General features: G+C 37.8%; 1 protein-coding gene across 1 annotated transcript in view; it reads right to left on the minus strand.

Annotated features, from left to right (window-relative positions):
• Positions 1 to 5284: 5284 nt before the first annotated feature.
• The window catches only part of Tmprss11d (transmembrane protease, serine 11D), a 53543-nt gene continuing 43995 nt past the window's right edge, over positions 5285 to 14832 (minus strand). The window contains exons 7-10 of the mRNA XM_013008934.1: positions 12863 to 13040; positions 10674 to 10933; positions 10144 to 10286; positions 5285 to 5446 (exon numbers count right to left, since the gene is read on the minus strand). Of these exons, the coding sequence (XP_012864388.1) occupies positions 5285 to 5446; positions 10144 to 10286; positions 10674 to 10933; positions 12863 to 13040 (743 nt within the window). The remainder of the gene's footprint in view (positions 5447 to 10143; positions 10287 to 10673; positions 10934 to 12862; positions 13041 to 14832) is intronic.

Genomic DNA, 14832 nt, shown 5'->3' on the forward strand with positions numbered 1-14832 from the left:
GTATGATTGGAAGTAGATTATAGACAGCTCTCAAGAATGTCCTCTTCCACATGAAGAAATGCTCAACCTCCCTAGCCATAAAAGAAATGCAAATCAAAACAACATTGAGATACCACCTCACTCCAGTTAGAATGGCTATAATCAAGAACTTTAATAACAACAGATGCTGGAGGGGATGTGGACAGAAGGGAACCTTACTGCATTGTTGGTGGGAGTGTAAACTTGTTGAACCACTTTGGAAAACAGTATGGAGGTTACTCAAAAGACTCCACATAGAGCTCCCCTATGACCCAGCAATCCCACTTTTGGGCATTTACCCGAATGATCACAAACAAGGCCACACTAAAGCTACCAGCACAACTATGTTTATTGCAGCATTATTTACCATAGCTAAGATATGGAACCAACCCAGATATCCCTCAGTAGATGAATGGATCAAGAAAATGTGGTATATGGAAAGACTTGGAAAAAATTATATTAAGTGAAGTAAGCCAAGCCCAAAAAAACATAGGTCCCATGGTTTCCCTTATTTGAAATATCTAGTATTATGTATGAGTCAAGCAGAAAAGGTCAGATAAGGTGAAGTTAGGAAAATGAACCCTAAGATATGTATTTAAATATTTTTTTCTTTCATGCATTTGTTTCTAATGCATTTATAAGATTATTTCTTTGTTGCTTTGTATGTCCCTCCCTCACATTATAACCCCTGCTTTCACTGTATTTGATGTCGGTATAATTTGTGGAGGGGAAGGGGAAAAACAAGTCATTTAAATAAGGATACAAGTGGACCCATTGCAACAATGAGAAGTACAAGTTGTCACGTCGAAAACGAACTTTACAACTTTGGTGGGGGTGGGGGAAGGATTGGGTGGGAGGGCGGAGGGTGGGGAGGCTGGGAAGGGATGGGAAGGGCAAACAAAGGAGGAGGCTACAATGCTTGATAAGAAATGTACTCATTATCTTGCCCATGTAATTGTAAACCTTCTGTAAAATATTTTCACAATTAAAAAAAAAAGAATGTCATGTTCTACAAAAGCTCAAAAGCTATGTACATCTATGACGATACTAAGCAAAATGAACCTCAAGATATGGGCACAAGAGGGTTTTAAAAATTGTTTTTAATGTACTATGTGATTTTTTTGGTTCTTTTGTATGTTCTTTCCCCTATGTATATTCCCTGTTGTCACTGTATTTGATTGTGGTACCCTGCATCTTGTATATACATTTATCTAATTTGGGGAGGGAAAGGGGAATCAAGGATAGAGGATGACCCATTGCAACAATGAAACTCACCAGAAACTACATTGGAAATGTCTTTACAACTTTGGAGGGGGGAGTAAACATGTTCAACCACAAGAAATGTACTCATTACCTTACTCATGCAACTGTAATCCCTCTGTACAGCATCTTTACAATAAAATGAAATTTTAAAAAAGAATATCCTGTTCTTTTTTAAATTCCACTCATTGGAATTCTCCTCCAAAATGGATTGTTATTTCATTTGAATGGTTTGATCTCTTTAAATGATTTCTTTTGTGGTTGTGCATCAGTAACAAACACCCCAACATTTTGCAGCTCCTCTTTCTCATGAAGATCTTGTGTTTCTTAAAGTTATTTTTTTACTATGGGTGGCATCTTAGACTTGGAAGGGACTTTGGCAAAGATCTGATTTTTAAACAAAACTCATCACAGAAATGAAGGTGATTATTCAGCTTTTGCTTAAAAATGGACAGTGGACTTTTTCCTTCAAGACAGGCTTCTTATTGAAATGAACTATTAGAAAGAAGATCAAATTTCTCTGTTGACTAGTCAAACTGATTATATAAGAGTAGAAAGGATTGAGTTTTAACACTTAGGTTATGCATGTGTGTAAAAAGTACAGGAAGAAAAATTCATGTTGGTCTCCAGATTATTTCATAGTTAGCATCAGGAAGAGAAAGCTAAAACCTAAGAAAGATTTATACCTATAATCTGAAAGGTTCATGTCTCTCTTTCCTCTAACCACAGGATAAATATGGCTCATGGCAACTTGACCTTATGGAATACTAACTTTTGATGTATAATAAAATAAATATGATTTCCATCAGTTTTTAAAGGGTCTTCCTAAACAATTTTTTATCCTGTAATAAATGTTTAAAATGATACTTACAACGTCACATCACATAATGTTTTTCAACAGCACTTTTCATGAAGGGTAAAGACTAAGCCTTATTTATCTTTGTTTCAATTGTGCCTACTAGAGACCAGGAAGAGCTCAATACCTTTCTTAAATGAATGACATAATTAAGATTTGCAGTTAGTAAAGTAAACAATCAATTGTTTGCACTAAGATTTCTTAAATAATTCTGTATTTGATATTTCTGTTTACCATTTTCAGACTAGTTGTAATATTAATATTCACTCTACTTTTCATTAAAAAATTGGCTAACATGTTTGCTTTCTTTTTTTCTTTTTTCTTTTATATTTTATTGTGAGAATATCGTACAGAGGAGTTACAATTACATGGGCAAGATAATGAGTACATTTCTTTTTTTATTGTGAAAATACTGTACAGAGGGGTTACAATTACATGGGCAAGATAATGAGTACATTTCTTATCAAGTATTGTAGCCTCCTCCTTTGTTTCCCCTTCCAATCCCTTCCCATCCTCCCCCCTGCTTTCTTTTTTTTAATAAGTTTTTATTGTGAAAATACTGTACAGAGAGGTTACAGTTACATGAGCAAGGTAATGAGCACATTTCTTATCAAGCATTGTTGCCTCCTCCTTTGTTTTTCCCCTACCATCCTTTCCTCCCATCTCCACAACTACACTCCCCCCCCTGCCCTGCCTAAATTGTAAAGTTTGTTTTTCAACAAAGCATCTTCTACATCTCATTGTTGCAATGGGTCAACCTGTATCCCTATTTAATCATTTTGTTTTTTCCCTTCCCCTCCCCAAATTATACCAACATGTTTGCTTTCTATATGCCAAATTCTTCTTGACAGTAGTTACTCTTTCCCCAACTAGTTTGTGGTGCTAGTTTTCGGTGATCATCCATACTGATTTACAGTGTCTGTAGTCACACAAGGGCACACGTGAAAACACAAAAACAAACACACAGATGCAGCCAGAGACAAAGACACCCTCCTCTTGAGCCTTACTCTAGACCAACAGTTTAAAAGTTGTCTTCACAGGGCTCAACCAGGGAGTGTCATGCTGGACGCTTGCCCCATTAATAGAGCTTGATTATAAGGCAGCAAAAGTGCCAAGCCTTTCGAGTCTGGCCGGCAGTTCTCTCACTGGAAAAACTAATTAAATACATGGACTTTCAGCAACCATAACTTCCATAAACAATGTGGCAGGGAAAGATTGTAAAAGAGTTTATTTGATGAGCTGAAGTGTACCAAAGATAAGTTTGTACATTTCATCAAAAGTTGCTTACATTTTGAACTTTCCTTCCGAAAAGTTTGCTTTGATGTCAGTCTCTTCAAACTTTTACATCAGGAAATGCAAAGAGTTTTCCTCACAATACCTGGAATGATCTGATACCAAGGCATAGAGAGTTAGCTTGTAGGAAGAAGCCGACACATGAAGATCATGCGTAAGCAAACTTCAGCTACACTAGAAGCCTGTAAAAACTCATAACATTTTGTGATTCAGATCATATACACTGCAGTGCCATAAATTTTAATGAATTTTATTTTATTTATACTCCTTAGTGATAGTGATGGCGATGGTGGTAGGTGGTGGTGGTGGTGGTGGTGGTGGTGTGTGTGTGTGTATGTGCATGAAAGAGAGAGAGAGAGAGCGAGAGAGAGAGAGAGAGAGAGATTTTCTTCTCTGAGAGTTTTTGTTTGTTTGCTGGTCCTGGGACTTGCACTCTGTCTTGGGCGCTGTCCCTGAGCCTCTTTGTGCTCAAGGCTAGCACTCTACCACTTGAACCACAGTGGCTTCTAGCTTTTTCTGATTTTTTTTTGGAAATAAGAGGCTAACAGACTTTCCTGCCTGGGATGGGTTGGAACCATGATCCTCAGAGCTCAGTCTCCTGAGTAGCTAGGATTACAGAGGTGAACCACTGGTGCCCAGCTTCTCTGAGATAGTTTTATTGATATTTAGATATTTACCCTTTCTCTTTGCAGTTCAAAATTTTCCCCCTTTACTCTCTCTTTAACTTTCTATTGATTACTAAGATTTATATATTAATCATCCGTTTACTCCCCAAAATAACTACAGGTGGTAGGGAGTTGTTAGCAGGAAATTCTGACATGTTAATCAAATCTCTTTTTAAAATTGCTATTATTTAGTAATTAAGAAGTTCTATGGGGGCTGGAAAGGTGGCTCAGTGGTAGAGTGCTTGCCTTGCATGCCTGAGGCTCTGGGTTTGATTCCTCAGCACCACATAAGCAAAAAGAAAAAAGCCGGAAGTGGTGTTGTGGCTCAAGTGGTAGAGTGCTAGCCTTGAGCTGAAGAGCTGAGGGACAGCGCCCAGGCCCAGAGTTCAGGCTGGACACCCCCCCCTAAAAAAAAAGAAGTTCTATGGTATTGTAAAGGTGTTGAGAAGATTGTGAAGGCACAGTTCTTCAGCGTGTCTTCGGAGGAGATATAGATTACAATATTTTAAAATGAAAGTCACCATCAAAGCTAGGATTATTCCAGTCCTTCAGAGGACTGAATTGTTTTGGTTCTGGTGATGAATTTCATAGTATCTTCAGAGAGTACCTATGGGAGCTGGAGTGTGCTCAGGATAATTAGGATTGCTGTGGGTCAGTACAATGACTTTACATTTCTAATTTCAGGACTCACACATCCCACAAAACACTGAGTAAGCAGGGATTTTAAATAAATGCTAATTTTCTTGGGTCAAGTAGTTCTTTCTATCTTGAATCTTGAATGCTGTTCTGCTCCTCTTCAGTTTCAACACTTTTCTTTGTTTTTCAGCTTAAATGAGACTTCCTCAAGGATACACTGTGACCTTCAGACTTGTCCAGATGATGATGATGATGATGATTTTAGAATGCACTAGAAAAGTGCCTACTTTTCTTAGTACTAGCATTTAACACAAGTATAATTACATTCTTAAAGCTATGTCTCTTCTGTTACAGAATACAAGAATCTTGTCATTTTCTTGAGAAAACATTAAATTAATAGTGATAAAGATTAAATAGCATTTGCCAAGATGTATTTTATATAAAAGCATGCTAAAAGGTAGCATCTCTTCTTTTTTTTCAGCTGGAAAGTAAAACTTCAGAAGTTTAGACAGACACACTTGCATACAGACTTTGCAACACAGATGTGTTTATTGGACTACACGCGGGTTTGTTCTCTAATCCAGTTGCGGTAGGTTGCCACTCGGGTATACACACCAGGTTTATCTGGCAGGCCACACTGATAGCCCCAGCTGACGATGCCCACCACAAACCAAAGCCTCCGCGAGTCTTCTTGTACTAGTGGGCCACCAGAATCGCCCTGAAGGAGATAAAATGGTTGATTACTTAAGGTCCTTGGCCGGAATTTGAGCCTACCCCGAATTTGATCATTCCAATAGCAGCAGAGGAAATCATACTCATTGTATCCATTGGTTTTGGAATGATCCTAACAAGTCATGGAAAAAAAATTACTGAATTTTCCAAGTAAAACAGCTTATTCTTTTAGAAGTTTTGAGAAGATGAGAAGCCCATTCATTGCCTACACTTTTTCTCAGGTTACTGCCTGGCTTTACCTACTAATCAAAGCTTTTACTAATCCTCAGAAGACTTCTCTGACCTGCTCCTTTCTGCCCCACTCTCACCCCTTCTACTCCAAAGCTAGAGAATGGAGTCCATTAGTCCACTGGCCTGGTCTCTTGATTATAGAGAGAAGGAAGTGTTGCTGTTTTGAACACTGACAGCACTCAGGCTTCTACAGAGATGTGATTCCCAGATATTCTGGGGACATGAATGTATCTCACCTCTTCAGCTATCTTTACCATCTTGTATGAGGTCTAGTGAATTGTATGTCACCAAGTGTCCTTTTGGTGAATAATGGAAAAGAAATGTATATGGCAGCAAGTAAAACACTCTTTATGGGCTATTTACCAGCCAATTATAATCTTCAACTGGCCAGCAAATATTCAAACATGTGCTAATCCAGAATTAATCACAGAATTAATCTACATGCTGTATGTAAAACATGCTAAATTTAGCATGATAGATTAATTCTGTGAGTTCTGGGGCTAGATTACCTGGGTTTGAAACTTCTTATCATCAATGTGAGCTTCAATAAGCTATTTAATAACTCTCTATGCCTCAATTTCATTATCAGCAAATAATGTTTTATTAGTTTAAATGAGTTTCATTCATAAAGTAGCCTGAATATAGCCTGGTGATTCACTACTAATAAAAATTAGCTATTATTACCAAGTATGCATCTGTAAAAGTTAGTTACTCATCTGGCTGTTCTTAGTAGTTAGTTTTTCCATGCCTTCTTAATTACTGGTCTGTATGGCAAGAAGTTGCATGCTAAGTGCTACGGGGGGTGGGGGGGGCTGATTGGCCCCTCCCTCCTTTGCATAGTGCATGTGTGCTTGGGTGAACTTGTTCCCAGAACTTCCCATCATTGTGATTTGTTTCTTGTTTCTGTTATTTTTTCTCTGGTGAAAACATCTATTTTATCATTTAAAAAGTTCATCACTTATTATAAATTCAAATACCAATCAAGAGTAATTTTATATAATCATTACAAATATCATTTTATTACTATCGTAAGATAGAATAAAAGACCAGTCCCAATATATTACCTACCTATCATTATTCTTAGTTCTTAGTCATTACCTAAATATCTTAAACAATCTAAATAGTCAAAAACATCTCTTTTAATTTAGAAGAACTGGGGTTTTTGAACTCAAGGCCTTTTGCTTGCCAGGTAGCTACTCTATCACATGTGTCTTTCTTTATCCCAGCTCTTTTTGCTTTAGTTAACTTTCAGATAGGACCAGTCTTTTTTTTTTTTTTAGCCCATGGCTGGCCTTAGCTTTTGATCCTCCAATCTATGCCTCCCCCTCCCCCTCCCATAGATGGAACCACGGCACAAACAATAATATCTGTCTTATTTGGTAAGATAGTTTTTATAACTTGTTTGCCCTAGGCTTGCTTGGAGCTATGATTCTGCTAGCCTCTGTCTCCCAAGCAGCTGGGTTACACTAATATGCCTAGATTATAGTAACAAAATTTTCAATATGATATCTTATAAAACAAATGTTCAATTAAGAGAGGAATATAATTTTTCCTATATATAGCCAGCTTTGCTGCCTGACCATGGACATTTGAGCTTCTGTTCTCTCTACTGGACCATAGACTAGGTGAGTACCAAGAATGCTTTTTTACATGGGCTTAATGAATGGAACATAGAAGATAATAAATACAATGATTTTTGGATAAGTGAATCAACAAATGAAAGAACGAGACAAATAGGATCTTGTAAGACCAAATGTAGAACATTATTCATTTACTGATGTTGTTGTTGTATGGGAGCTTGAATCCAGAGTTTCCCACTCCATAGGATTGAACACTATAGTTGAAGCCCTGCTTTTTGCTGGTTATTTGGAGGCAGAGTCTAGCAGACTTTTCTTTTTCTTTCTTTTTTTGGGAGGGGTCCGGTCGTGGGGCCTGAACTCTGGGCCTGGGCACTGTCCCTCAGCTCTTCAGCTCAAGGCTAGTGTTCTACCAGTTGAGCCACAGCATCACGGCCAGTTTTTTTCTGCTTATGTGGTGCTGCGGAATCGAACCCAGGGCCTCATGCATGCAAGGGAAGCGCTTTACCACTGAGCCACCTTCCCAGCCCAAGTCTAGCAGACTTTTCTGCATGGACTAGCCTCAAATCTTGATCTTCCAGATCTCAGGATAACAGGCATAAGCCAGGCATTCATTTATTTTTTTGTACATAAACTGAATTCATTGTAGTATTTCATTTGTGTGTGTGTGTGTGTGTGTGTGTGTGTGTGTGTGTGTGTGTTGGGCATGGGGCTTGAACTCTGGGCCTGGGTGTTGTCCCTGAGCTCTTCAGCTCAAGACAGGTGCTCTACCACTTGAGCCATGGCACCACTTCTGATTTTCTGGTGTTTAATTCCTTCCCTGGACTGGCTTTGAACCATGATCCTCAGATCTCAGCCTCCTGAGTAGTTAGGATTATAGAGCCACCAGTGCCAAGCTTATTTCATTTATTTTTTTGTACATAAACTGTATTCATTGTAGTACCTAATTACCAGTTAAGCCTGAAGGCAACCTATGGAAATTTCATGATGAGTTAGGTTTCAAAGGAACTGGGCTCAAAGGAAGAGTAGAATGTGTATACACAGGATAGAAGTAGAAGCCTAAGTGAATAAAACCTTTGTTTAACACGCAAAATACTTGGAATATATAATGTACTCCATGTATAAAGCCTTTTATATCTCATGGATGTTCTTAAATCATATAATTTATTCACTTTGTAGATCTCAAATTGTCAGTGTGTATTATTTGATTGTTGAATTCTCTTTAGAAAACTGGTAAAACTTAAAGCTTTGTTACAATAAGATGTATTCCCTGCAGGGGATGAATGCGTGAATGGGTAACTGAAAAAAATCTTTGAAATTGAGAAACAAATTGCTGCTGCACACAACTCCTTAAATGAACTATAAATAGCACTTCTTATCTACTTTTTAAAAGACTGAGTGCACATTATGAAACTCAGTAACATTTGATACAAATAATAAATCTTATCTATTTGTATATAGTTCATGTAGGAAAACAGTAGGCAATTCCTTAAAAGATGGAATCTAGAATATTTAATTAACTACTTGTTCTTGTGACTCTATGGGAGTTGAATTTCATAAATAAGGGTAAATCTGTTACTTGTTATAAGAAGCTGATATGTGTTCTTGCTTGATTTAAAATAATTTAGTTAAAAAATTTAATATTAAACCTTATTATAATTACTGTAAAATAAGTGTTTAAAAGTCATTGTTTTTCTTTATATACTCAGTTAAGAATTACAGGCTATATCCAAATAATTACTTCTTTTCCTTTATTTTCCATTTGTCCTATCACACTATTGTGGGAGCTTTTATGGTTCAAATAATTAGGATTTTGTACAAATTTTCTCTATGCAAAGTACTGTAAGAATTATTTTGTCTTGTAATTGTTGTCTATGGATCTCATGAATTATAGTCAATGTGAATTGATAATAAATTGATAAAACATTGCTGTGATTTGTGGATATAATGTGAAATAATTAAGTCAAACTGGGTAATTTCTTCATTATTTTAAAATACCTAACTTTTGTAGTATAACATTGAAAATTTACTCTCAGGAATTTTGAAATGCACAGAACTCTATTTTATGTAATAGGTATATTATATACATATTATATAATGTATATAATGACAGGCAACAGTGCTTTATTTAACCCTTAATAGCAGTTAGAGATTAGAAGTGAAGCTGAGTACCCATGACTCATGCGTATAATTCCAGCTACGGTGAAGACTGAAATTAGGAGGATCATAGTTTAAGCCTAGTCTGAGTAGAAAACTTTGAAAACTTCTTTTTTGGGGGGGGTCCAGTCATGGGGCCTGAACTCTGGGCCTGGGCGCTGTCCCTCACCTCTTCAGCTCAAGGCTAGCACTCTACCACTTGAGCCACAGAGCCACTTCCGGCTTTTTTTTCTTTTTGCTTATGTGGTGCTGAGGAATTGAACCCAGGGCCTCAGGCATGCAAGGCAAGCGCTCTACCACTGAGCCACCTTCCCAGCCCCTGAGCAGAAAACTTTGTGAGACTCATTTCCATGGAGGGAACCTAGACATGGGTTGTTTTATCCCAGTGACAATGGGAAGCCTAAACGTAGGCAAACCACAGCTCAGGAATAGTTCAGGAGTCAAGATTCTATCCTAAAAATGACCAGTAAAAACCAGCCTGGAGGCATGGCTCAATGAGACTTGTGTGAGTCCCTGAGTTCAAACCTTGATACTTCTGAATGTGAAAATAAAAATAAAAATGGATGTTTTCATGACAGATAAAATTCATAAGAGAATTTTGTCTCTAAAATTTAATCATAAATTTTCTTGAGGATCAAGCTCTCTATTTACTGCATCATGTTAGTAAATGCTTATCATCTCCCCAGATTATAATACTGACAGGTTGTTCTGAGCTTACCTGGCATGCGTCCACTCCACCTGTAGGTACCCCAGCACAGAGCATTCCAGAAAGGACAGCTCCATTATAAGCAGTTGGTGCATTGCACACAGTATTACTTATTATTCTGACCTGTCCTTGCCGTAGATCTGAGACTGTGAAGCCTATTAACACAAAAGCAGAAGTAAAATGGATTTCAAAACATATCAATTGGCGATTCAGCTGATTTCCAGAAAGGAAAACATGCACCTAACCTTATTGCCTAATTAGAATGTTAGATATACATGGAAGAGTCTTCCTTGTAATGGTTCCCATTGGGGAGAAGGAAAGTCCCTTTACGTAGATGAATTTTTCTTTTTCCCTCTCTGGCACCAATTTTGTGATACACTGACCCTTAGTCCTTTGCTGAGGAAACTCAGTGCTAACAGAGCTCAAGTCTAACCAGAACACAGGATGGTTCTATCTAGAAGAACTTGTCTTTTATATAATGGCTAAGAAAAGAATATTTTTGTTGTTAAGTTACTTGGTTTCATTTTCCCTGACACACTTACCACCGTAAGTAAGAGCTCCCCATCCTGTTACATACGCAGTGGAACCAGGCACTGTATTCATCGTGGGTTCTGGGAGACACACGCTGTGGATATCTTTGGTGAATGTTATAGCTGTGTTGAGTTGCACAACTGCAATATCATTTTCTTGGGTTCCAGATCTGTAATTATTATGGACTACAATTGTCCTTATTCTTGCTCGACGTTTCGGAAATATTGTAGAAGCACCAAAGGTGGCAGTCCACTGTTGAGGATTAGAGTAGCTAAAAGAAGAAAGAAAAGAAAACATTCTATTCAAATGGGTATTTGTTAGCACTTCCAGTGTTTGAGCTTTGTATTTGCCATTCCCCACTGTCTAGGCACTACTTGATGACTGTATTTTTTGCTATATTTTCTTGCACTCCAAGTTCATAATTCAATGAACTTTTTACTGGCAGAGGGATGCTCATGTACCTAAATAAAGAGAGAGATGTTAGAAAACGTGTCTTAGAGTGATAACTATTATGGCATTTTTCATATTCCAACAGGAAATCCTAATACTGTTAAGATAGCTAGTATAATATATAATCTCTACTTTGATGGCTCCCTTCTCTATGCCCCCCCCAACCAAGCAACTAAGAATTCTGAAATAATTACCATTCTCATTTCAACTTGTGTTTTCCTTCCTTCCTTCCTTCCTTCGTTCCTTCGTTCCTTCCTTCCTTCCTTCGTTTCTTTCCCTCTTTCCCTTCTTGCATTATCTTCCTTTCTTTTATTTTCAGAAAGTATAAGGAATAGGACTTAGACCATAATACTCCTGCTTATGCCTCCTGGATAGCTGAGATCACAGGCATGAGTTTATGTGTTGAGATGAAGGCTCATTGACATTTTGCCCAGGCCCGTCTCAAACTGTAGTCCTCCTTATCTTGACCCCCAATTGTTGCAACTGTAGATGTCTATTACCATATCCAGAATTAACACATTATTTTCTATTTTCATTTTCCCCTTTGTTTTTTCTTTTTGCTTAGTAGTGATAATAAGAAGCATCTTATTAATTAATAATTTTCTGTACTAACACTGATGCTTATTATATGTGTATATATTATATTTATGGAGATATACATGTATATCTCCATATTTATATAGAGGAAGATAAGGTGGGAGAGACATAGAGAGCAAACTAACATAAAAATGTTAGGAATTGAACTTTAAAATAAACCCTCAAAGCCCATACCATAAGGTTAAAAATAAATTTCATTAAAAATAAGAACATAATACTCAGATGAATGAGAAACCATGAGAAAATATTAATAATGTTCACTACTTAAAATATTTTATATAATATATACACATGTTTGTAAACCAATAAGAAATGGTAAAATGAAAATCCATCATAAATGATAGTTGGGTTTGATTAGGGCCCAGAATCCAGTCTGGTATACTAATTTTCACAGGAAATTCATAGAAAGAAAGATCAAGCAGCCTTGGATGTATGGGAAACTACTTATGCTCACTGGTGGTCAATACATAGGAACCATAACAAAGAAATAGGACCTATAACTATAACTTACACTCACTGGTAGTCAAGAAATAGGAACTATAACAAAAATATTCCTAATATATATTAATATGAATCATAAAAATTAAACAGGATAAAAATATCAAGTGTTTGTTGGTAGGGGAGAATATGTGTTCATTTTCATTACTGATGAAGATGTAAACATTAATATTTTGATATACTTATCTGAATATGTATGCATGAACTTATGGGTACATGTCTTGGAAAAGTTCCATTAGGTTATACAAAGGCATGCATGAAGGTTTTGTTTATATGTATATGTGTATCTGTGAGTATGCATATGCCCAAACCTGTGTATGTGTGCACATGTGTATGTATGGGTATGTAAGAATATGTGAAATTCAGTATGTGCATGCCTGTGTGTGTGCTTATGCATGTGTATGAATGCATATGTGTGTGTAATTGTATTGTATACCATAATGGTATATTATTATGTGAAACAGAGAGCTACCAGCAAATTAATAAGTTAAGGAACAGCATTTTCGCTTCCATGCATAGGAAGAAAAGACTTTTGGACACAGAATTTTTCCTGGCTCATTCCAATTATATTTAGTGCTGAGGTTGGTGGGTGAAGTCATTCTATCCATGTCTATTCTAACTTTTCCCAGATGGGAGATGCTGTGACCAGCCACACCTTCTGAAGCAATGAGCTGCTGTCAGGATCCATGTGTTACTGATCAGGATGCCTCCACAGTGATGGACGTTATTGACATGTAAACTGACTTGCCAGGGCCAATCACCATCCTCAGCCAGAGTGCCTCCAATGATCCTCTCTTCTGACAGTGTTAACAGGTCTGGACGGGCCCCACATGCTAAGGACAAAAGGATATTACCGTGCTGGGAAGACCATGAAGTCGTTATGTATGGGAGATGGTGACAGTTTCTCCATCACTTAACACTTTAATGTCTTTTATGTATTTTTCCCCCAAGACACGATCAACATGTTATCATTTTAGAGTACATCTGTGACCACTGTAGTTGTCTATTGACTTCATTCTAGAAAATATTTCTGAACATCATTGGCATTGGGGCTCCAAGTTTGACACCGTCTTTAAAGACATCTGGAATGTCTTGTGATGAGGTTAAGATATGTCAGTGCTGAAGTTGCCAGTTTAGGCCACAGACTCCTGGGAAATTTTGCTTATCTCTTAGGACTTGCGAGGTGCATACACACCTTAAAGTTGGAGAAAAAGTAGCATCATGGAGACCTGGACTTAAAGGTATTTTAGCTCATCATGGAGGTTCCAGTTCTCAGAGTCAAATTCACCCTTTGCCCTCACTGGAATGGAGTTGCTGTAGTTCCACTGAATATTCTGTAGGCTAGGGTAACTTGAGGTATTTAGTTTCTAGAATCTATGTTTATTTAAATGCTTTAAGACACCTAATACACTGCAGTTTGTGGGGGTGGGGTGAGCTAAGCACTCAAATCCTATCAATTTCAATTCCTATCATTCTTTTCCCTCTTGTTCAGTTTTTACTAAAATAATTAGAGGTAGGGGCTGGGAAGGTGGCTCAGTGGTAGAGCACTAGCCTTGAGCTGAAGAGCTGAGGGACAGTGCCCAGGCCCAGAGTTCAGGCCCCACAACTGGACCCCCCAAAAAAATCAGAGGTAAACTGCCAATAAGCATTTCTATTGCTGACTAGCTTCCAACCATTCATAGGCATATTTTAAAAAATAAATTTTGGGGCTGGGAAGTTGGCTCAGTGGTAGAGTGCTTGCCTCGCATGCATGAGCACCACATAAGCAGAAAAAGCCAGAAGTAGCACTGTGGCTCAAGTGGTAGGGTGCTAGCCTTGAGCTGAAGAGCTGAGGGACAGCGCCCAGGCCCAGAGTTCAGCCGTCACGAATGACAAAAAAAAATTTCTCAGATGGAGGAGTATCAGAATTCAATTAAGAACTTATATGGCTATGTGACTGTTAGATCTAAAATATAAACACATGCATATTTAAGGCAAAGGCATATACACATGTATACGTACACACATACATATACGTATATGCATACGTGATCAAACTGACTAAAGTATACTATATACACAGGGGTGGGTTTTCATGGTATAACCCCTTTGAACAATTCAAGAAAATAAATATTAGGAAGCTGAAATATGTCTTGACTTAGAAGGGTGGAGCATAACAGGAAGAGGGTGCAGATGAATGGGGAGAGAAATAGTAGTTGAATATAGTCCTAATATACAATGTACATACGTGTAAATAGAACTAGGAAACTTGAGACAGGTGAGGAGATGGTATAGTTGGACAGGGCAGTATGATAAAAAGGATGAGCCTGATACATATACATTGTACACAAAAGTAGACACATTAATTTGAACCTCTGTATAATTTTTTTTTTTTTTTGTCGACCGTGGGGCTTGAACTCTGGGCCTGGGTGCTGTTCCTCAGCTCTTCAGCTCAAGGCGAGCGCTCTACCACTTGAGCTACAGCGCCACTTCCAGTTTTTTGGTGGTTTATTGGAGATAGGAGTCTCACGGTCTCTCCTGCCCGGGCTGGCTTTGAACCGCGATCCTCAGATCTCAGCCTCCTGAGTAGCTAGGATTACAGGTGTGAGCCACCAGCTCCCAGCCTCTGTATAAATTTTTGAAGAT

Source organism: Dipodomys ordii, unplaced genomic scaffold, assembly GCF_000151885.1.
Source record: "Dipodomys ordii isolate 6190 unplaced genomic scaffold, Dord_2.0 Scaffold8, whole genome shotgun sequence".
Lineage (NCBI taxonomy): Eukaryota > Metazoa > Chordata > Mammalia > Rodentia > Heteromyidae > Dipodomys > Dipodomys ordii.